This window comes from Ammospiza caudacuta, chromosome 2 (assembly GCF_027887145.1).
Source record: "Ammospiza caudacuta isolate bAmmCau1 chromosome 2, bAmmCau1.pri, whole genome shotgun sequence".
Classification (NCBI taxonomy): domain Eukaryota; kingdom Metazoa; phylum Chordata; class Aves; order Passeriformes; family Passerellidae; genus Ammospiza; species Ammospiza caudacuta.
The window spans coordinates 29,453,224-29,477,814 of record NC_080594.1 but is presented as its reverse complement, the minus strand read 5'-3'; the positions used below and the strand labels follow the sequence as shown (position 1 = coordinate 29,477,814).

Sequence of the window (24,591 nt, the reverse complement as noted above, 5' to 3'; positions counted from 1 at the left end):
AATCTGTTACATACCATGCCTTTTCCTGTGTGTTACAGGTACCCCTCAGCTCCCTGTGGGCCTTAAGGGCTAAGGGACATTAACAGCCAGCCCTCCTCTCCCCTGTAACTCCAGTCAGTCATAGCAGGGTGAGGGGCAGCATGAGGCCTCAAAAAGGAATGGCTGGCCATAGTGGGGGCAGATGCACTCATTCAGTCTGCTCTGGGGGACACAGCCACAGGACAAATCCTCTCTTCATGTGCAACTGCTGGCCAGAGAACCCATAAGTGTGCGTGAAGCTGAGGAACAAGACTGCACACACTGGACTACTTGGAACTAAAGCTTTTAACAAAGGGCAGTAAACATGCAGGAAAAAGAAGAGGTGGAGGAACAGAGCCTTGAGTCTGCAGACTGAAGTGATGTGTTCAGTCAAGCTGCCAAAGAAAAAAGCGTAATTGGTGTTTTAATTCTGGGAAAGAGGGAGTGTTTTTTCCAGGCTGGAGAAGCACTGTGAGCTGCTGCAGCTGATTAACAGTGCCACCAGCCGGCCTGCTGGAAGAGGGCCAGTTTGAGAGACTGGGGAAAACAAGGTACATCCACCCACCACCTCTCACCCCTCCAAACCCTCACAGTCGGACTCTGATCCTGCAGGCACTCTGCCAAATGCAGAGGGGGCTGTTCCTGGGAACAGCTGCAAGAAAGGTCTTACCCAGAGAGGTGCTGTGCAGCATTGGCTGCCCTCAGCTCCAGCAGGGTCAGAGGAGGTAATGAATCCCATGGGCTTGTTTGGTACAGCCAAGAGTGAAGGACAGAGTATCCAGCTCAGGAGGGCTTCTCCTCGTGTGAAGCACACCAGGCAGCATGATGAACCATGGCACGCCTGGAATTATTAAACAAGCAGATAGTGCCACAGGGGCAGTGTAAACACAGCCAGTGAGATGTATGTTGTGCCATGAGATATTTAGGGACAACCTTTCCACTGTTTGTGGGGTGATTTCCTATTGGAAGATGAGCTTCAAATTCAATTAAGTTTGGCACCTCAAAGTCTCCCTGGTCACAGCACTTATTAGGAGAGCTACTAATTGCCTCGTTGTACAAAAACACCCTAAAAATATGTTGGCTAATAATAGTGTCAACAGTGTGAAAAACAGGAAAGTTCTCCTGCAGTAGAGCAAAGCCAACATCAAAAACTTTGCCCCAAAAGTGCAAATCCAACATCAAAAACTTTACCCTAAAAAGTGAATCAAAGGGTCATGGAACCTTTCACACAGTTTTTTAGAAAGCAGTAAGGAACCGGTTTTGCCCTACAGCTGCCACAAAAAGCTGTGTAATGAAATAAGAGTTGTGGGAGAAGGAAAGGTATCATTTATAGCCAGTCTCAAATTTTGGCAGCCTTGCACACCTTTGCCAAGGATACTGGTCAGCATTTTGTTAGACTATAACCACATGATTAGGTAGCTCAATTTTATATTTGAACATATACAAGTGAAATGGATTTCTGAGAAATGAGAAAAGTATAAACAATTTATCCTGTGTGGTTATCATACAGTTGATAGGTTCCTTTCTGCTGAGCTCTGTGTGGATGTGAGACTGAATGCCAGGTAACCACTAAAAAGCTGATTGAAAAGAGGTAGAGTGAGATAAGGTATGAAATATGAGAGGGAGTGAGGGGGCAGGGAAATACAGCTAAACAATACTGTATTCCAAGCCCTAACAATAACTTAATGTAAGGGATAACAATGGACCATCAGTTAAAAGTTTAATTTTCCATCTCTGAAAGAGGTCTGGGATTGAGCCAAGATCCTTCCTCTTTGGACTCTGAAGCCAGGGAGAATCTCATTCCACTCCAGAGCCACTGACAACATGCAAATGTTGGGGCCAGTCACAGCAGAGAGGTACAGGTGTGAATAATGGCTGTGCAACCCATGTTTCTGACATGAATGCACATGGACTGCCTGAGTGATGGTCACTTTTTGTGCATGTTCTTGGTGAAATTAGTCCATCTTCATGGCTTTGAGACTGTTGTTGAAGATGAATATGGCTGTGAAGCAGAAGAACCTTTATTCCTAGAGAAGTAGTATCTAATAGAATGTCAAGGAAATGCTGTCAAGTGTCAACAAGTACCAGACAACGTGTCCACTAACAGATTTACCAAGGAAAAGAGCCAGAATACTCTGAATACTTTTGTCTTTGTTTCAGGTTTTTGGTTTCATGGAATTGCTGACAGTGTTTGTATAGCAAATGCACATCTTCCAAAAGAAGTGACAAAACAGAGCCTCCTTGTAAACCTGCTTCCTTTCCTGGAAGGTGAAAGCCTTCCTAAGCCTGTCCTAACACACCAATTTTCATCACATTCAGCCAAGGAAGCAGGCTATCACCTGTTTGGTGATATAAAAAACATTGTAATGTTTTTTTATATTCTCACTTTTGCTGCTTTCTGAGTCACTTCTATTAATCTGAAATTCCAGTCATGTCCCCCCACAGATGTGGCATATACAGGTAAGTCCATGCTGTCAACAGAAGACTAGCACCTGGTTCTAACAAATCCTGACAGGCACGCTGAATCACACTCATCTGTCATTATCACCCAAAATGCTAAGGCTTTGAGTACCTGGATGCTGTCAGAAATACTGGATACTGACAGCAAAGTGAGAGAAACCAGTTTTTTTAGCTGGACTGTGGCATCTGTGCCTCGCCTCACTTCCTTGCCTTGCATTTACCAAGATATTTACAGGATCCTTTCAGTACTAGCTGGTGAACAGAACGAGACACGCTCCAAAAGGATACACAAGAGTGGGCACACCCCGAGCTGCCAGGTGCTTTCGGATGAGCCGCTCGGTGCCGTACCAGTTGAAGCCTTTGGTTGCATACCCAATCCGTGGGAGATGCACTGTTGCTGAGGAGGGAACAGAGACAATAAAGAGAAGAAATACTTCTGAGCAGCCTATCTGCAATGGAGATCTCACTTCACTTCAGAAAAAAACAGCAGAGAGGAGGAAATTGGTCATCATCTTTAGGTGCAACCACACGTACAGATTTGAGAGGTGGAAACTGGTCATCATCTTTAGGTGCAACTACACATGTACAGATTTGCTGTTCTATTGCACAGACACTTACCATTCCTTTTCTTGGCTGCTAAATAAATCTTCTTCAGGCCCTTTTCCAAAGCTGACAGCTTAATGCCAGACAAGTTGTTGGACCGATCTCGGTGCTGAGCTACAATCAAGGCCAGCTAAGGAGAAAACACAATTAACTTGAAATACAATCTATATACAGTACTAAGAGACACAGTGACAGTGCTGGAAAACTGCATTACTAACTTTTACCTTTCATAAATGAAGAACTCATTATGTCTAATATTTAACTGCAACTTAGCCATATTCAGTAATCAGTGCCATTATTGTGAAAAAGACATAAGGTTCATTTCACACAGCTTCAAAAACATATGGATAGAGCAAAACAGGAAAGAGCTTCTCCTTCTCACCAAATCTTGTCCTTTTTTCCTGGATTTTTTATCATCAATAGGGAATAGCAGGGTTCCTCCTAACTCCAGGTCTGTCCAGAGAAAAGAACAGGACAATAAAAAATCAGTCCTGAAGAGTAAACAAGCAGTCAATGAAGCAGTGATTTCACTGTCACATTCTGTATTATTCTCTGCAGACAAACATTTTCCCCCAAGCCACACAATCACACACACATCCCAATTAAAGACAACAAATGGAAAGAGAGACACTGAAATGAGAAGAAAGCATCTTGCAGGAAATTAGAAAGATCAACAGCTCCATCTTATAGCAAGATGTTAATTCCTAACCAGCTGCAGGTATCTCAAAACTGCTAATATATGCTCAGAAAAAGATTAGTGCTTGGAGGGAAGCAAAGGCTCAGGTGAATGGTGCCTGAGGTGGCTTTCATCCTTCTTGAAAGCACTTTGACAGAAGATGCAGTGCTCTGTCTTATTTAGTGAAAAACACTCTGTGAATAATGTACAAGTTTTCCCCATTTTTTATGACTTGCAGGATGGATTGGAATGATCAGCCCCTACACAGAGTTCTCACACTCCAAACAAGCCACGTCATAGCACCTGCTGAAGTACTGCTTTGAGAGCTAGCGATGCACACGTCCAGAGAAAGAGTAAAACACATGAGTATTGAAGTATCCAGGCACTTCACTCCTGCAGTGTCACTGGGGTTTTACCTCTTTCAAGTGTCTTGGCCTCAGGTCATATTTTAATCTCTTACCTTTCATCTTTCCTGCCATCTCATATATTTTCCTGGGCTGATCAGAACGAGCCTCTAGAGCAGTGAATAAACCACCCCTTCCCCAGCGGCCGGAGTCATCTAGAATGGAATAACAAGTTAGACTCCTTTCAGAAATGAGGTTGAGACCACCCCTGCAAGAAAGGCACCTGCTCTGTACACAAGCAATGAATGATTATCAAAACCAGATATGGGAACTACATACAAACTTAAGTCAACCACTATTCAAGGGACTATCCTAAAGGATAAACCTCAGCCCTGGAGAAAAACAAACTTATCATAGTTTCCTGAAAAATTCCTTACTCTTGCTGAAATGAGCACTAGCCATAGCACTGAGCATATAAACCTGACAGTATCCTCACATACATACATATAGGTACACAGAGCATGCATGTGGTATGTCCCCACATTGGTGCTTAGGGCTTCCCACACCAGGTACTTGATATTAGCAGTTTTTTCACTAATACTTGGCATTTGCACTTCAAAAATGACCTTTCATGCATAGTGTAACATAAGCCAAAGCAGATGTTGATGTTTTGCTGTGGCCCTGGAGAGAGAGCAGCTCCAACACTGCTTCAGGAGGAACTCCTTTTAATGTCTTTAATGCCTTAAAAGAGGGCCTTAACTTAGGAGACTAGCCTAGAGCCTCTGTACTGTCAGTGTTGAGAGACAACCACCAAGAAACTCTGACCTCAGCATCTGGAAGTGTCTGTCTCTCTCTGCTGACTGGAAAAAGAAGATGAATTTCAGCATCTCAGTTTGATTCCTACAGCTTCCACAGGATAAACAAAAGGCCCTGCTCTCAACTGTCACTATTTAGCCACAGATATAAAATTTCAAGCCTTACAGGGGTTGAAATTTTGAAGAGGTTTACCCATAAATCCAGAGCAAGCATGCGAAAACCCTTGCACATCTTGCTAGGACTTATGTGGGTTATACATGCTGGAATAAAAGCTGTATTGCCTCTGCACCAGTTGAGATTAAGTCAGACTCAAATTCAAATTATTTCATAATTAGAAACTTTGGAACAATTAGGGACAATTCAACTCCTTGTTCACCCCACCCAACAATACTCCTGTTGTTCATAAGTCCCACCTAGGCAATGGACAATGATGGCATCTTCCTCTCCTGCTTGGGGGTGGGTTACATCTCCCATGACATATTTAATATGGTTCTGGTCTCCATCTTTGTAATCTAAATCCACATTCTGCCCCAACTCATCCTCCACAAACTCCTCCTCTGAGCCACTTTCCTCTGAAGGAAGGCAGGTAGATGTGTAATGATTGGCCTCCCACCAGGCCATCCTGAAACCAAGAGAAGAAAGAAGATGTTCAATGAAAATCAAAGATGGGGGCACACAGCTTGGTTTAAATCATTGCAGTGAAACACAGGAGACCTAGACCTGCATTCCCTCTGCTCCCTTCCCATTTTAGGCCAGAACAATGGTTACCAAAGTTCTTCTTTATAATATTAGGAGCCACATGCCAATGTGATAAGCCAATTGCAGGCATGGAAAAAGTGAGCACATAGCAAAGGGCAAGGAGCTGTTTGGAGTGGTGAAAAGGAAGAACACCTGGGAAACAAGAAGGAGAAAGTTAAGATGTGCCAGAGAGTCACAGATGTCAGAGCAATCTGTAGGGGCCAACTGTGACATTCAGAAAGCTTCTCCCAAACACTCCTTGATTGTACAATCAGACATGGGGCTCTTGTTCAGGACATCCTCTATGAATTAAAGTAATGTCAGGCAGGGTATTCAAGAGGAAAGAACCCTGCTAGGGACTCAAGCCATTTTTCCACCTTCACATCCCCATGTTATGCAGTTTAAGCATATTATTTCCATCAATCAGACACATTCCAAGAGTACAGTACAACAGACATCGATTTACAAGTGGCAGATGCAATACAAACCATACTTTTTCTTGTGCTCTGCCTCTGCTTTTGCTGCCTTCTTTTCCTCCATGAGCCTTGCTCTCTTTGCTGCTGCTTCTTGGCGCTTCTTCCTCCGAGCCTCCAGCTCCTCTTCACTCAGCAAGTGCTTCCTCCTGGCTGACTGCTCCCGAAGGCCTGTGAGAAGGGCCTGGAGAAAGAAAGAGGTATCACAGAAACAAACTGCTCATCTGAAAGCCATGCCTGATGCCCTCCTTAACCTACATTCCTTTCCCATTTGTTTACTTGCCCACAAGTCTTAATCATCAGAATTCAATTATCACATAATATGTGGTTTTGTGACCTGAGTTTATAGAAGTGCCCTCAACAGCATATCTCAGATCTGTTAGCAGAACTGCTGAATTGTCAAGCCCTGATTCCAGAGCCAACTTTAGTACACTGACATCCAAATCTTTTAACATGCCTTCTGCAAGCTGTAGGTAAAGAGAGAAAACTGCCAAGTTTCATTTTCCACAAGTAAATGAAAGAGCATCATGTTCCTTGTCACATCTGCCTTACGTTTGCTTTGTTCCGGAGAGCTCTCCCTTCCTTACTGGTCTCTTCAATCAATGCTTTCTGAAGATCCAAAAGCTGATCAAATGCTTTTTTGTCTTCTTTGCTGAGCTCTTTTGAATAATCTTTGCCTTCATACACGTACATGTGATCTTTAAAAAATAATTTAAAAGTGTGAAAAGGAACTGAAACCTACTAACACCCAAAATGAACTGTGAGATCAAAAACAAATCTGGCTCTTCTGTGACATTTTTCTACCCTTAGCAGAGAAAGATCTTCACTCTCACAACTTTTTGGTATGACCAGAGTCAGTATCATGTATAAACAGGAGAATCAAGATTTGCTTCCTCTGACAAAAGCTTTTAATTTAAGATAATTTAACATGTTTAGACTGGCAAGGAAGCTTTCTTCCTATTTCATTTAATTAATTATTTTAAATTGTGGTTCCATCGCTGTTCTCTTTGGTCATTCCATCTCTGCCAGTAGAGAATTCATTCAGCTCTGCTATGTAGTTACAGGCAGCTCTTGAAAAGGGAAAGCAAATTTTTTGCTTTTGACTTCCCAAATGAAATGAAAGCACAGAACTCTGGCAGCCCAGGGTTGCTGCTCACCACCTGAGTTATTTTCCCTATACTTATTACACAGTGTGGTACCACTGCCCCTCTTTTAAGTCACCACCAGAAAATACCACTCTTTGCTAACTCTCAGCAAATAATTACTCATTGCCAGGAATTGCTCCTGGGTGGACAATAACTGTCCTGCAGAGCCACATTTCAGCTTCAGTCACAAATTTATATTTAAGTGCTGCTCTGTACCCAGACAAAAATTCAGTCTTTCTTGGGAAAAGAAGGCACTGGAAGAGGGAAATATCCTTAGAATTTATTTTCAGGTAGTACAGGGCTGCTTAATGAAAAATTAACCACAACTGGGTGACATTTGGGCTGGAAAGTAGAGTTTTGAAGACAGAGTAGGTTTGTTTCAGTTCTATAGACACCATGACTCTGTGTTTCTTATCTCACCTTTTAGATTTTCATAGCCAATAATCCTTTATTTGGAGATAAAAAACTAAACATCTGCTACACAGCCTTTCCTTAACTTACTATAACATCTCCAAAACTATAGATCTATATTAATGGTTCTCTGTGGGAAAAGCAGTAGCTACAATATTAATATTTCCCCATTTCTCAGGAATTTCTATCTGAGGTATTAAAATATCAGAAGGAATTCAACTCTCAGCCACCAAAACTGGGCAAGTATTGTTAACATTATCTTACAAACAGGCAAATAAGAACAGAAAAAAAGAACAAAAATACCCATAAAGACTCGGAAGTAAAGTTTGTGGATAGGCCACAAACAAAATCCAAGTAACTTCGTTACAACTCTGCTTTTCTACTTATTGCCTGAAAAATGCATCCCTGCGTGGGAAGCCTTCTTTACTAGCACTCAAGTGACACAGCTATTAGATTCTTAACTTACTCTCTGTATTTTCCTCTTCATTCTGTTCCTTTTGTGGCAGCACAGTGTCCATTATCCACTGCCCTCCTTTTGTCTCTCCAAGGATGCTTTCTAGCTCCACATCCTGTACAGTACTTCCCTCAGAGGAGAGCAATTTATCCAGGCCAAATTTCAAGATTTCACTCAGCTTTAACAAAGAGAAGGGGAAGTTCAGCATTATTATCCTCTAATTCCATGTCAATCCCATGTCTCAAGCTTCTCAGGCTTAAAAGCAAAGGATGTATGAGTGGTGGAACCTAAGCTTTAAGGCTGCCTGTCAAAATACTTATTTTTTAATATGCCCCATTCTCCCAGCACCTGCCAGGACAAGCCCCAACAACATATCTCCAATAATCATAACTCATCCAGACTTGAGCAGTCGTTTTTCTTCAGGGCTAAATGACAAAATAGCACTGTACTGACTGCATTCAAGCAGCTTTCTTCATAGCCAGAAAGGCCAGGCTTACTTTTGCCCTCAACTCGTTTAAAACAAAAGCCTAAATACCATAAAAATCCAAGGGGAGAAAAATAACAGCATGGAATTTCCTATGGGCTCAGTTCCACTTCTCCCACAGAAACTTTAATTGCTGGATACACACAAATGGGGCAGGAAGGGCAGGCAGAGGGGGAAAGGATACACTAAATCCAAACCTCTCCTAGGTTTAGCTGCATGCAGGGGATATGCTCCCTTAAATGTCACTTCGCTTGATGTTTTGAAGCCAAGTTCTCAACACAAACCTCAGCTTTCAGGTCAGAATTATAAATCATGCCCTGACTCCTGAGACACTGTATTTGCCAAGAGGCCAAAAGAAGGTTGACTGAGTTTCAGACTAACAACCAAAAGCTGACTAGGTTGTCACCTGACCTCTTATCAGCTCTGTTTGTGAGAGAAAGGCAGTAGAGACAGATCAGTTCAAGAAACAATGAGCCCAGCTTCCACTTTTGTAATTTCCACTAATTATAATTAAAAAGCAAGTAAGACAAAGAAAGGTTCTGTCTTCCCCTCTTCCCCAAGAGAACACACCCTTTTTCCACAATGAATGCACTTCAAAATTGCAAAAACTGTCTTCAAACATCAGATGCTGTCTGGACCTGGGATGTCATTTTGGTTCCTACATACAAAAGCTGTCATGTCAATGCACAACTCTTTGTAGAAATTCAAATCCAGCGTAAACACAGAAACATTCTGGCACATTTCTAAGGTGGTTACTGGAGTCAAATTGAGGATACAATTCTGGTTTACCTGCAACTCTGCTGTTGCCTGAGACTTGGGTGCTCCTAGAGCAAACTGTCCCCCTTCAACAATGGCATTGGTCAGCCGGAGCTTCGAGGCAGCTCTTCGGTAGATGATTTCTTCAACTGTATCTCGCCCAATCAAACGAATAATTTTTACAGGCCTTGAAAAGTTTAGGAAAATTCTTATTACTTACTTTGTTTCAGGGTGCACTAAGGTATTTACTACCCCCTCACCCACTCCTTTGGTAGATAAAGAAGGCAAGAACAAAATGAGTAAAACTAATCAGCAGAAAAGTGATGCTGATTCAATTCTGCTTGACACAGGAGAAAGGCGCAGTGCGAAAGTGCAGACAAACCTCCACCCTCCATCTCCTACTCCAAATTTACAAAGTTCCCACCCTGCATACATGACAAGGACAAGACTGTATGAGGCTGCAGTTGGAAAATGAAGACACAAAATCCTCTCTGCTCCCCTTTGATCTTCAATCTATCCTCATACTTTAACCTATGGAAAGGGAAAGTAATACTGAGAGGCCAAGAGAGTTAGCAACCAACCACAAGTAGTGACATTTCTCACCTGTGCTGCCCAATCCGGTGAGCTCTTGCTATTGCTTGCAAGTCATTTTGTGGGTTAAAATCACTATCAGTAAAAATAACTGTATCTGCTGCTGTCAGATTCATGCCAACTCCACCTACAAACAAAAGAAGAAGGTCACCAACAGAAAATAAAGGAGGAGCTGGAGAATTTATGCTGTGCAAAGTTCTGTCAGATCTGATCAACTGTATCTAATCCAATCCATCTCTCAAACTCAAATCTAAGTCTCATAAGGATCTAGACAGATGGGTAAGCCTTCCATTTCCAGCTTCCAGGTTTCTGCACCAGTCCAAAAAAGAAGCTGTACAATGCAACGTAATCAAAAAACATAGGGTGTGAGTGAACCAATGCAAAAGGGACTGATTGTCAAGACTGATGAACATGGACATAATTCTTCTGCTGGCAGGCAGGTTATCCCTGCAAGGATGGGCTTCCCTGAAACCCCTAAGGAACTGTCCGAGTCATGACTTGGCTGCAGCACAGAACCAGCTGTAAATACAGCACTGAAACAGTGGAAAAGACCAAGCCAAACTATACAATAATCAGAGACCAGGCGTTTATGAGACCTAAAGGTTTTGAGGTTAGAACTTGGGCTCTCATGAAATAAAAAAAAAATTTAAAACCCAGTTAATTTTACATTTTACAATAACTCTACTGTGACCACATTGTGTAGTTAACAGGGGACAGTCTGCTGCCTTACATTTCCCCCAGCTCATGACAAGACACGTTCCCTGTAATCAGAATATCCCTGCAAGTGGAGACAGTCATGCACCTGAAAATCCGTGTCCATAATGTAACAACAATGGCAATACTGTTAGCACACCTGCTCCCAGATGAATTCAAGATGCTTTGGCCAGACATAGCAGTGTGCAGTAAAAAACAACCCTAAGTGTGGCTGGCATGGGAGGGAGAGCTCAGGCACTGTGTTGACAGACACACAGACTCCTGACACACATCCAGCATTAGGGTCTTCCCTTCACTGCGTGCTCTCCTCTGTGCCCTGTGGTGTAGGCTCATCAATGCAAGTTTAACCAGAAGCCCAAAGGCAGAGCTGGTTCCAGTTTGATGTTTGAGACCAAGCAGTGTGGATTCTTCCTCTGGAGACAAGCAGAAGCCTGGCTCTGTGCTTGTTTGAACAGAAAGACAGGGAGGTTTGAAACTGTAGAAGACACAGACCTGCCCAGGGAGCAAAGAGGGGAAGCAGCACAGATGGCAGTCCCATGGAGTTCTCTGCAGCCTTGGGACACTAAAAGACTCTCGTTTCAGTCTGTCTGCCAGCTAAAGAGCACGTCCATGTTCAGCAAACTTGAGAAGCAATTCCACCAGCTTACTTAAAGGAAGTCTGTTCCTGCCTAAAGATGATGCTTGCAGAAATAAAATGGTAGTGAGATTCCTTAAGCTCAAACTGGCACAGAGACAGGCATTATGGAACTTGGAATAAAATAAACTCAAGAGGCTGCAATATGAAAAGGATCTTGGCATCAACTGCCAAAAGGAAAGCACAGAAAACAGATGTCCTAGATGAAAGACCCAAGTTCAGGATGTGTCCTGTCTCCTTCAAAAATCCCCCACACAAGCAGGCTCTGGGGGATTCAGAATTTCCTGAAACCTTACCAGAGGGAATAAAGTAAGAGTGCAGAAGCAAGATGGTTTGTTTGTCTCTCCTTACTTACCTGCTCTGGTGCTCAGCAGGAAGATAAAGATGGGCTGTTGACCAAAGTTCTTGATGGCAAGGTGTCTCTCCTCACCCCTAACAGAGCCATCCAGCCGCTCATAGCTGTAGCCTTTCCAAACAAACAGCATGAATGTTTCTGAAACTTTGCCTTTGCTCTTACCCTCTTATCTCATTCTTTATTGTCTCATTGCTGTCCTGAATATTTTTGTGTCATATCCTCCTGGCTTGGTTCTCATTTAATTGCCTTCAATTCCTTCATTTTTTCCCAGTTAAACCTCGTATAAACTGAGGTAATGACCCTGATTTCCAGATTGACTGTTGGTAAAGAGTAATTTAGCTGACTCCAAAGCAGAGACTCCTAACATTTAATTTACTGCTTGGAAACACAACAGGAAAATTCAGAGCCCAAGTAAAAGAACATTAGCACACAGTCCCATTTCAGACTATGCTGTGCTGGCTGTTGGCCCTACAAAGCAGGCCAAGAACCATCAGATCTTCCTTATCCAAACTCCCACGGCCTTCAGTGTGCTTTGCTGTGAGCATGCAGTATGGGATATGGCACAACATTTGGCTTTATCCTACATTATTAGTCGTCCAAAACCATAAACACCAAACAAAAGCCTCTTTCATGGGAAATCCTAAGTAGGCATGGAGCCACGTGGATTGAAACAAAAGGAAACGTCCCAAGAACACATTGCTAACCTTGCCAAAAATGGTCTGATCTAACCTGCCCTCAGACATGTTGGGGCCCCACTGTCAACAACTGTTTTAATCAAAAATTAATTTCCTGGTATAACTGTGGCTCAGTTTGTGTTTTGTGCTGGACAAAGTGAATCTAGAGCAAGCCTATTGCCTTTACTGCAATTACTTCAGGACACAGGTACACAACTGAACACAGGCATATAATGAAACATAGCTACCCTGCCATTTGTCAGCTCCACTTCATCAAGGCACAAAAGCGACTTCGAGGAACACATAACTGCCAGCTCATTTCAGGAAGCTGGTAACAGCAAAGAGCTGAACTCAAGACCCTCCAACTCACAGAGCTGCTACAGGAATATGGTCCCTATCTTATAAGAACCTATCTTATAAAGCTTCATCACATTTCTTTCCCCATCCCAGGCGGATCAACCAAAATCACAGGAACAATATCTGGCAGAGATCATTAGGATAAGCCCTCTCCTATCAGAGTGTGCAGAACATACCTCTATAGTCCATGTAGTCCTGCAGGATATCAAGGAGTTGAGTCATCTGAGAAAAGAGCAACACACGGTGGCCTCTGCAAGAAGAACATGAAACCCTGTGATCCTCAAGCACACTGTGACAGCATTTCACAGCCTGCTGGGGGTCACAATGGCTTAACCAGTCATTATTAGTCCCCGTTACAAAGCAAGGCCTCCCAGAATCATAGCCTGTTCCCTTATCACACATTTTCAGCTGCACATCTAAATGCAATCAGTTAAGCTCCATCTGCCATCATCATTTGCCCTGTCCAGAGTGTGGAGTCAGAGAAGTAACAGGGCTCTGGCATAGCTCTGCTGCTGGCTGGATACAGGCTGGTGAGGAGCCTGTCTAAAAGGACCCCAGCTTCAGCCTATGATGAGGTTTTCTTCACCACATGACTGCTCTCAAATCACACACTGCAATGCATATCTGAAATTCTGAGAAAATGTAATATCAGCATCTCTGTAACAGCAGAACATCTCCTTCTCCAGCAAATAACCTTCAAAGATCAAGCTCTACCTACAAAGGTGTGTTAAGAAATCAACTCCCCTCCCTCCCAGCCCTAGGCCTCAGACAGTGCTGTATTTAAATCAGACTTCACCCTAGAGCAGAACACAGACATTTTCAAGTGCAGAATTTGCACAGGGCTGGTCCTGCAGCAAACACATTCAGTGGAGAGGTTGCCACTCACAACGTGCTCCACAGCAGGAAAAAGATAACGAAGCCACATCAGAACTTCACAAGGGCTGTTGAAGCTCTGTACTTTGGTCTTTGAATTCCAGGTTCTGAACTCACCAGAGCACAACACAAGGGATTGTGAACATCAATGCCAAAACTTCGGAAGTTTCAGTTTATCCTTGGGTTTTTCTTTTTCCCATTTGCCATGGATTGTGCCTCCCAGGCTAACACAGATACGCTAGCACAAAGGAACTCAACTGAGGCATAGGAAACTCACAATCAAAGCAGATATGCTGAATACCAAGTCACATGGTTATTGTCCCAGGTTCTCAAATATGGCAAATATGAGAGCATGTGAGAGAATTAGTCAAGTGCTTTGAGAAATGCTGGTGAAAATGCACCTGAAAATCTGTGTCCATAATATAACAACAATAGCAATGCTGTTAGTACACCTGCTCCCAGCTGAATACAAGATGGTTTAGCCAGACATAGCAGTGTGCAGTAATCCTCAAGGTTCCTCTACCATCTCCAATACAGCTTGTTTTACTTCTTTCAGGTAGTGAGTAACGTGGAATAAATAAGTCAGTGCTTGTGTGGTGAAAAACAACTGCTCAGTCTATGGCTAAATAATGTAGCTTGCTTTCCCAGTTAATTTTTTCTCCCTATGTCAACCCCATCCCCACAACACATACCCAGCATACAAGAATGAAAGGAGTTTATCCAACAAACACATCTTGCCACTGGCTTCAACAATATGGTCTCCAATCTCAAAGGGTTCTGGCTCAACACCTGGAACAGAAAGGAGTTTCAAAAGTACAGTTAATACCACAGAAATAACAAGTCTGTGGTAAGCCTCAGTGTGTCTGCACTGTCGCTTTTGCTGAGCGGAGCCACACAATGCTTGCTTGAGAAGTGATGGTCTTTCTCTATCTCCAAATGACACCCTCAGTAGTTCACTAAGCATTGTGATTTCTTTGTTTAGATGACAGAAGACATAGAAATAGAAAGCTGCAGTCAGAAACTCAGACTTCACACAGTCTCTTACTTTATTTGTCATTATTGATGAACTGTCATGTGTTGGAACTGGTCACAAACTCACAGCTGCTACTGATTCAAGTACAAGAGTGTTTATTACTTGCTTCTTCTAAGCATTACACTAATAATAGAAAACCACTGTATAAATCAAGAAAGTGATTTTTTCTGTTCCAAAAGAGAACAGTGCTTTCCTACCATTGAAGAGGTATGGGTGGGCAACACACTTCCGAAGCTGAACTAAGACATTCTGGAGTGTAACCTTCCTTCCCGTTTCATTTTCAAACGCATCTGGAACACAGAGCAGAGAAAAAAAAAAGAGCAGGGAAGCCCATGCTCCATTAATGGCTGTGGCTGGGAATGTCTTGCTACTAAGCACTGCTCTGAAGTGCTTCAGCACTGAAGTATTTCTCTCTGTGAATCACATCTGGATTTGTATTTCCCATCTCAAGACTAATACATCTGTTTTCATGGGTCAAAAAAAATTTCCGTGACTTTTTGGACAAGCTTTTAGAAATAAGACCCTGGTAAGTACTACTTTGCCTTGTCAGACTCACTGAACTTTCTGGACTCCCTGGAAAAGGTCACTGTAATTTTTCTGAGTGAAATCATCGAAATAAGCAAAGAAATTTGGTGCAGTTCATTTGCATTTTCGGAAAAAAAAATATACAGCACAGTCAAGATCTCCTGGGCAATGAGATCTCCTTGTTGCATTTTTGCGAGGAACAAAAAAAATGTATGCACATATGCTGACTAGAATAGAAGATGGAAGTTTCAGATTTCCAGGTGATGTTCATGCAAAGTGCTAGAATGCCTTAGAAGAACAAAGCATCTGCAACTCCCCAGTTTTAATTTCCCTAGAACAAATAAGCACTCACAAGCCACATGATGGTAGTAGTTGCATTGTCTACATAACCCTGCAGTTTCCTATAAAATTCCTATCTGCATCCAGTAGGTTGAAATTTGCTTTATGGCATCTGTGCTACTATTAGAAAATTTGTAGAGAACCACAGATCCAAAATTTCTTGTACCACCCTTTTGTTTGAATACAAAAACATGAAATAGGAGCAGGCTTACCTTGTGATAAGTATCTTTAATTACTTTAATTACTTTGAGACTGCCCAAAGCAGATCCTCAAGCTGACCCTTCCTAGCTCACAATACCTGAGCAACAGATCAACACATATGTCTCTTATTTTGCCACAAGCTAAAATCAAAAATTAAGCAACCCAAATTTGGCATATTTATTCTGTACACACTCTGCAGACCAAAGTAACTTCTACTTGTTTACAACAGAGCATGCATGTACAATAGGAATTAGTTTTGCTTTTAAAAATAATTAATAGACTTCAAAATGCCCAGTTACCTAGATCTTTTGTCAAAATGGCCTTGTAGTACTTCTTCTGCAGAGCTGACATTCCATGGTACAGAACCACTTCCACCTTCTTTGGCAGCTCTGCAGCCACCTCAGATTTGACTCTCCGAAGTAGAAATGGCTGCAGAAGACTGTGCAATTCTTTGGCTATGCAGAGGCAGGGAAAAATAAAACAAACAAAAAACTATTAAAAAAAAAAAAAAAACCAACAAAACCAGAGGAGAATACTGTGTTAAAGGTGAGGACTTTATACAATACCTTTCGAAGTACACTTTCAAAATAAATGTAAAAGGAATCTCACATCTCTCACATCTATTGGTGAAACCATTCAAGCCACATTTTACAAACAGAGAAACCAAACATAGCTGCATGCCTGCAACACTTGGGAGCTACATTAAGAAAGCTCTTGCCTTAAAAGTAGCCATTAGTTTTTGTGGCCTTGTTTTAAAGCTTGTCACCATTAAAAGAAAGCAAATAAAGAGGACACAACGTGGTTGTTTCCTAGTCAAGATAAAAGCTGGTTCTGACTGAAACACAATGTTGCTTATTACTGACCTGGCTCATTCTCCTTTTCAATAACTTGGTAATACTCAACAAACTCTTTCACTTTTTCCTGGGGAAAGATGTCAGGTTCAATAAGGCTGAGTAAGGAGTACAGTTCCTGGAGGCTGTTCTGGACTGGAGTGCCTGTGAGTAGCAGGCTGAAGCCTACTGAGAACTGAAAAAAACCAGCAATAATACAAAGTTACTAGGAAAAACTATCTGTAATGAAAAGTTAGTTAATATACAAGTCCACCTACACCACTCTTAGGCTTAACTTAGAAGATGAGTGGCAGCACAGAACTGCTCACAGAATGCTGCAGATTTGCCAAAACCATCCAAACATGAGGTATGGTGTGACAGTCAAACAGCTCCAAAGTGACTGGGCTGGCACCAGTGCAAGGAATTCAGTGTAAGCAAAATAAGAATAAAGTACAAAACCGACTCCATTAAAATGCTCAGGTCCATACAGTCTGCAGTCTAATACCACACACTAGATGTTAGATAAGGAGGGATAACTGGAAAATGCAGTTGGAATAGGACAGTGAAATGAAACTGCGTCAGACTAAGTTCCATTTCTGTTTGCTTAGTAACTCTGACAAACACAGGAACATTATCAGGTCCATGCTGCTCACAGTAATCCCCACAAAGAGACTTGAGAAATGTGTTTACCTTTGGAAAGATACAAATTTCTCTCAAGTTTGGTAACAGAAAATAGGTTAGGAGGAGAGATGAGGTGAATCATGTCTATTTTTTTGTGATTATAACCAAAGCTCCTGAATTATAGAGACATCATGGACAATGTGTTCAGAATATGTAAGACTTTCAGGAATTCAATAAAACTCCCTATTTTCCAAGGTGTATTGTAGTACACTGTTGCTGATGCCAGCACACACCAAACGCTGATGTTTCACTGCCATGACAGGAAGTGCAGCCTTCACTCAGGCATTTGGGCTGCTCTGGCCAGTGCTTTGGAAGCTGGAGCAATTCTCCTAATTCCTGTAAACAAGGGTGGCTCCATTAAATGGGACAGTGGAAGTCAGTAGTTCAAGACTTGAGGTTTCATGAGCTAGGTAAGGGCTCCTTCACCCTCCCAGAGCTGGAGATGGCCTCTTGTTGCTTAGGTCAGCCAGACATCTACTCCTGCAGCAGCACAGCTGTGGCTCAGCACCATGTCTGGCTGCTTTACTTTTCCAAGTCTTTCCAACTGCTCCAACATGGCAAGCCCAAACATGAAGCAGAATGAGAGGGCAGCTCCAAATACTGCCCACTGCCATGCAAAGCCAACAAGGCCTTCATCTCTCTGCCACTAAAAATGGGAATCCTTTCACCAGCTCTGATGGAAACAAGGGATGATTCACATTGATTCACAGAGAATCTGAAAAGGGAAAAGTCTTAAGACACTAGAAGAAAGATGAGTTACTTTACCTCAGAAAGTGTCTTGTAAAGCAGAGAATTTTGATTTTTCAGTCTGTGAGCTTCATCTACAACCAAGGCAGCCCAGTTAAAGCTGAACAAGCAAAAAAGAGCATCTTCAGTTAGGGGCTGACAATTCATTCTTGTAAGTACAAAAAGACTGAAGTAAGTGGTGGCTCTGCTTGGCTCAACTTGAGGTGGGTCTCACCCCATGAACAACAAGCAAACACCAAAAGTGGGGTGCAATTCACAGGTACTGTTTTTGAAGAGCCAACAGAGGTTTTTAACTACAGTCTGGGTGAGTTTTTTTCAGAAATCAAGACTAACAAAATTCACTCGAATTTCTTGATTCTCTCTCCACCCCTGTTACTATCAGGAAAATGACATGAATACAGGTTTGTTGAACATTCAAAGAGGTCTCTGATTCAGAAAAAGAGACATGAAACTAGGCCCTAGCACCTGTGCAAAAACACAGCAACGATCATGAGGCAGTGATGTAAGAGTGATCCCAAGGCTTTTGCAAATCACCCAAGAGAGGAGCTTCAACTTATTCTGTGTTCATATAGCTGCATGCAGAGTGTCCTCTAGCAGGCTGCAGAATCACTGGTGATCCAGTAGATCCACTAGGCTTACTTGAAACTCCACATCTTCTCAACCCTCAGTGTTTGTGCCTCCCTATCACTAGGGTTACAACTTCCACGTCAGAGTCATTTCCAGGGGAGGGAAAGCATGAACCTCCATCTTTTCTCACCCACACACTTCTCTTCCCCGTGGAATACAACATTTGAAATCACAGTGACCTACATTCTTCCTAAATAGCCTTTTTATTTGTCTTGATTTCCCTCTCTGCTGTATCAGAGAGGTTCTCCATTGCCAGAACAATCAAGTGTCATTACTCTTATTCAATGAGCTCAGGAGCTGAATTGCCAAAGGACTCTGCACTGTGCAGCACTGCAGAAGCTCATGTGCAGAGCAGTCTGATCCCTCATTTATTCCATTACTGCATGGCTCTTGCTCAACTCATTTGTGCTGTTACACTGCTTGGAAGGAGTAGTGGTGGGGACACATCTGATAACTCTGACCCTCCCTTACAAAGTGCTCCAAATGCTCCCACACAGAGCAAGGTACAAATGATTAGCAACCACTTTTTTTTCAGAAGGAAGACTAAAGGGCAAAACCTTAAATTTGAGTGACATGGCTTTGAGGTTGTTAGCTTTAGAAGTAGGAAATTACTCTGGAGCTGACATTTCTGTGATACTAGGGCTGGCTACTTGCTCTCCCTGCATGCTACACTTTAAAACAAATAGAATAATATGCAGCAATGCAGAGCATGATATGAAACTGTAATGACAATACAGTCATGGCTACCTTTCATTAGACCTGGTTTCTACCATAATGTGCAGCAGTCTGCTACTTGCAGCAGTGGCCAAGGACAGGTGCTTTGCTGAAAGACAGGAGAGTGCCCATTGTGGGCCTGGCTGACACAAAACTGTGCCAGCAGGGGCCACTGGATTTGTGCTTCTATAAAGATACTGAGCCATTCATTATGTATAGCTGCCCCCAGCATTTGTCATGAAACCACTGCAAGGCACTGGCACTACTGCTAAGAAAAAAGGAAAATTCCTTCTCATTTCAAGTGTAGATGCCTGTGGAATTCTGCATGACTGTGACAGTACCTCCTACAGGCTGAATTTCAGCAGAATAATCAGTCTTTGTAGAAGGCATAACATTTCATAAGCCCTCCACAGTTGTGACTGGAGGTAATAAACTTCAGGATATGATAGCACATTATCACTGTTATTTAATGCAGGTCAGTTTCAGTGAATTTTGCAACTAATACCTTTATAACCTGAAGCTCTTGAGGATGTCCTCTGCTGGACTGATATTTAATGTACTGCTCTAAGTCACTATGTGTCATATTGCTTTGAGTTAACTGGCTTGAAAACTGTCCTTGGGGAAAGTTCACATATATTTTAGCTGACATTAAAGACTGAAAGTTGGAAAAGGCAAAGTTCTAATCACAAGCCAAGAACATCCCTGTCTCTTGTGAAACAACACAGAATCTTGCACATAAAAATATCCACTTAAGAAATCGTTGACAGATATCCAGACTTAAATTTGAAGAAATTAAAACCAGACTCACAACTTGAGAAATGCTGCATCTTTCAGGCAAATCTGCAATGAAATAAAATGATCTGTGATTTACAATTTAAGTAAATACATCAGTTAAGAAAGAGAGCACTTTTCTGTCTGCTTGCAAACTATGGTGAAATGGAGCAGAGTGGAATGAAGGCACTTACTACCTGAGGAAAAAAAATGACAGCTACATGACACCTTCAGCATGTCATGGTTTAACACCACACACCCTCTCACTCACAGTCCACCAGGGAGAGGGGGGAAGAGAACTAGAAGGGTAAAAGTGAGAGCACTTGTGGGCTGACAAGGCATGAACTGGGAGGTACAGAGGAATCAAAAAGGCAAGGAAAACTTGTGCCCCCCCCTTTGAAGTGACAAAGACATCATGTACCTCGTATGTAGTCAGGAGTGCATGGAAGTGAGAGCCTCCTTTCACATTCTCCTGCAGTTTGGGTCGCTCTTCCTTGCTGCCTACATATGTTATGAAAGAAAGACCTGGAGCAAACCTGTTGTTAAGAGAAAGAGCAGAAACAGTGAGCCAAGCTAAGTCTTTTCATGTGCTTATGACCCTGGACCTCATTACCAAATACAGCCACTGCACAGATGATGAGAATTCCTATCCAAACATCCTACACTCCTGTGAGATGTGTCTGGCTCTCAGCTTTTGAATCTCACTCCTTCATAATTTTCACATCAGGCTGGCACCTCAGCTGTTGGCTCTGGTTTGGACAAGTCCTAAATAAACCAGCATTCCTTTAGATGGAAGAGTCCAAGGCAGATGACTGAAAACCAGTCTCATGACCTAGCTGCTCTTCTGAACTGAAAAAAGTTCATAAGAAGCAGGTGAATGAATACAGTTAGCCCAGATGAGGCCAAAAAATTGGCCTGAATCATACTAAAATAAAGACAAAAATGTCTGCAGCAAAGAGGTCAAAGTCAGGGTCTCAAAAATATATTCTCTCAGTCAAAGAGCAGATAAAACCAGTTCCAATTGTTGGGACCATAAAATTCCTCCTCATGTTTTTCCACCACTGTTATTTACCTTATATTCCTTCTGGAAAGCTGCACTGCTGATCTATGAAGGAATGCACTTTCCCCCAACTATTCCAACCCAAAATCTATCCAAATCAGGCCAGCTCACTTCAGAATGTAACCTGGATGACTTCAGATGCTGAGAGACAGCATCAGCCAACGGCCACACAGACAGACTTCTGTTGTAACCTTTAACTTCTAGCCTTTCCTCTTCAAAGGAGTCTGTGGGCTAGAGACCACAGATGTACATATTTCAGGCACAGCAGCCTGTCACCCTGATACACATCAGCACTGTCACCCCAGTGAGGATGGGCTGCATGCACAGGTGGGATGTATTTTATGTGCACATGTGAGCATGCCCTCCAGCCTGGGTCTTACCTTTTACTATGAAGATTCCTGGCTGTCTTCAGCAGATTTTGCCTAAGAGAGGCTGAGCAGGGAGGGTTACAAATCAATAAAAAGCAAGGAGCTAGTGGAGGCATTTCGACTGAAAGTCAGTCAATAATATAGGATGGATGGATTAATGTATACCACAGCATGTAAAGACTATGCATTAACTGCATAGGCTGCATTGATTTGTTGGTTTAGTAGCAGCTTCCCTTTTTACTTTCTATCCCTTTGAAAGGATAAAAAGAAAGTGTTGGAGTGAGCACATTTGAAAACAATCTTTGCAATCTTGCAACTTGCAAACTTTGCAATTTCAAGTCTGAGCAATAATGTAGTAAGCCAGACAACTGTTGAAACTTACCTCTCCAGCTCTTCCTTCCAGTTGCTCAGAACTGACAGAGGACAAAGTATCAGAAATCTCTCTTTGTTGGATAACTTTTTTGTCAAATAAAGAAGTAGAGAAATGGTCTAAAAGGCAAGAAAAATATTTGTTTATAACAAGGGAAGGGTTCAACCCAATAGCCTGATCCTACATAAGCTGTCTCCTTGTTGAGCTTTGCAGCTAGCTTCCATAGGTTATCAGAAGATCAAGTGGGATATAGACAAAAAGGCTTAGATCTTAAAACATGACCTCAATATATGAAGCCCCTTTCTGGCACAGTCACAAACTAGGTCTACCATGCATCACTTTCAAAAACTATTTGTAATTTAAGACCTATTGAATAAAATCAGCTGATCCAAAGCACAAACAGTCATTTTCCAACAAAACTTAAACCCACTGAAATACTTGAAAAAACATCCAACAAACCTCTGAAAAAATTAGATGTATAAATTTTAATTCATGCGTGGATAAACACAAAAATCCCTGAGTGCAAGGGCATCAAAAGGACATTATTTTCCCTGTACTGGCTGTATATTGTGCCTTCAACTCTGCACACTATGAATTATGCATTAAGGTGTTTGGATAAAATGGCCACTCATCTTTTTACAAAACCCTGAAACCTATTTAGAGTTACAGAGGACTTAACTCAGGACTTGAGTGACAAAAAAGACAATGAGCTCTCACTTGACTAAGGAATTCTGAAGGGGTGGGGGAGAATAATTAGGGTACTTTTTCGTTCTGCAGAAACACTAGGCTGAAAACCCAAAAATTTAAGCAAAGATTATTTTCCAGAAGAAGACACACCTGACAAGTCTTCCCAAGGCCCATCTCATCACCCAGAATACAGCCATGCTGGACTTCATAGCATTGCACGAGCCAGTTTACACCTTCCAGTTGATAGGGACGAAGTTTAATGCCTGGGAATAAAAATGATTTGTTACACTTACAGTCACCCAATGCACTCCATACACACACTAGAAACAGGTCCTGCCCAGAACAGGCCTTCCCAAACATCTGCCTTACAGGAAAAGCACAGCAGCCTTTAGCAGAAGCTGGTTTACCCTCCCAGACAGCAAAGACCCCAGTGTTATAGCAATTAAATTAAAGCATATTCAGAAACTTACACAAAAATGCCCCGAGTCATTGCAACAGACTGTACAAGGAACCTGATCTAATAATTAGGCTGGTACTTTGAATTCCTAAAAGATAGCTTGATTTTCAGCCTGAATCACTTTTTAAAATATGTAAGTACTAGAGCCAGGGACATGCTTTAGGCTACCAGAAATGTTTGTCACAATCTATTATTGTATAATAATAATTTCTCAACAAGATGTTTTCTAGATTTTCTGTACTTAAAGCTAAGGCAGACCTCCACTATAAGCCACTGTGACTACTACCACCATTGCACTCCTTATTATGGGGCACAATATGTCAAAATGAATACAAAACAAGTCACACAGGAGTTGGCAAGACCTTTCCTTGTGCTTGGACTCAAGTGCTCTGTATTGTGGCATTGCTGCTCTCTCCTCTCAGGGAAAATGTGCACACTGAGTGCATGAAGTAACTCACCAGCCCACAGAATACAAACCCAAACCAGCCCACAGACTGAGGTGAGGATTTCCAGCAGGCTAAGGAAAACGTGCGGGCAGGATGGATTGCCCTGGCACTCCCCTTTAACATCACCCTCCAGGCAGTGGAAAGCACTTTAACTCGGGCCCATTTCGAGGCCACTGAACAGGCCAACCCTTGTTCGTGTTGTCCCGAAGCACAGAGCTGCCTGAGGCTGTGCGGAGGCACCGCGGGGGTTAAAGCCGAGCTCAGCCCTGGCCCAAACACCCACCGACCCACAGAGCCAAGGCCAGGGACTGCGGCATCCGGGGAAGGCTCACACAGAACGGAGAGCATGACAGCAATGCCATCTCTGCAGCAGCTGCAGCTCACTTTGACCACTTTATTTGCACTTTTATTTATTTCCGGCCTGAGGGCTGTTGGTACAGAGCTCAGACAACTACAGCTGAGAGAACTGGGGTTGTCCAGGCGGGAAAAGTGTGACCGGGTGACCTAACTGAGGCCTTTCAGTACCCGAAGGGAACTTACAGGAAAGACGAGGCAAGACTATTTAAAGGAGCCTGCAGCGACAGGACAAGAGGGAATGTGTTCAAGTTAAAAGAGAGTATATTTAGATTAGATATTAGGGAAAAAATCTTTACTGTGAGGATGGTGAGCCACTGGAACAGGTCGCCCAGGGAAGTTGTGTATGTCCCATCCCTCGAGGTGTTCAAGGCCAAGTCGGATGGGGCTTTGGGCAAACTGGTCTAGAGGGAGGCGTGCCTGCCCATGGCAGGGGGGTTGGAACTGGATAATCTTCAAAGTCCCCTTCCAACGCAAGCCATTCTATGAGGTGGGCAGCGCCAGGCAGCGCGGGGCCCCTCCGCCGCCTCCCGCCATCTCGGACAGCACCCACAGCCCTGAGGCTCCCTGCCGACCCTTTCCCCGGGTTCCCCGCTGACCTGTCAGCCCCCACTGCTGCACGTCCGCCTCCTGCACGCCCGGACCCCCGTCTCGGGCGCCGCCGGCGCGGCGGAGCGCTTGGAAGAAGCGGGACATGGCGGGAGGCCAATCACCCCCGCCGCCGCTCCGTTCCCGCTGCCTGAGGCCGCTGCGGGCGGGGCCAGCCCCAGCACCGCCCCGGCAGCGGGAGGGCTCGCCGGGAGGG

The 24,591-nt window shown here is 43.0% G+C and overlaps 1 protein-coding gene across 1 annotated transcript; it reads right to left on the bottom strand.

Moving 5' to 3' along the window:
• Positions 1-1,585: 1,585 nt before the first annotated feature.
• On the bottom strand, positions 1,586-24,516 carry CHD1L (chromodomain helicase DNA binding protein 1 like). Its single transcript, XM_058825428.1, has 23 exons — positions 24,386-24,516; positions 22,680-22,792; positions 21,855-21,961; positions 20,466-20,580; positions 20,082-20,113; positions 17,951-18,032; positions 16,538-16,700; positions 15,974-16,129; positions 14,807-14,899; positions 14,269-14,365; positions 12,880-12,953; positions 11,673-11,783; positions 9,982-10,096; positions 9,412-9,565; positions 8,151-8,316; positions 6,681-6,826; positions 6,149-6,312; positions 5,331-5,539; positions 4,218-4,316; positions 3,464-3,534; positions 3,097-3,211; positions 2,767-2,875; positions 1,586-2,060 (listed from the first exon to the last, which is right to left on the bottom strand). The coding sequence occupies exons 1-23, from the start codon at positions 24,480-24,482 to the stop codon at positions 1,985-1,987; spliced, it is 2,664 nt and encodes an 887-aa protein (XP_058681411.1). The 5' UTR covers positions 24,483-24,516; the 3' UTR covers positions 1,586-1,984.
• Between the last annotated feature and the right edge of the window lie 75 nt (positions 24,517-24,591).

Excerpts from the sequence above, each read along its gene's own strand:
- CHD1L (XM_058825428.1), bottom strand. The coding sequence starts at position 24,482 with ATGTCCCGCTTCTTCCAAGCGCTCCGCCGCGCCGGCGGCGCCCGAGAC. Across the intron at positions 11,784-12,879 it reads GGACTACATGGACTATAGAG|GCTACAGCTATGAGCGGCTG; the intron begins GTATGTTCTGCA and ends TTGTTTGGAAAG. Across the intron at positions 6,313-6,680 it reads CTCTCCGGAACAAAGCAAAC|GCCCTTCTCACAGGCCTTCG; the intron begins GTAAGGCAGATG and ends TTCTTTCTCCAG.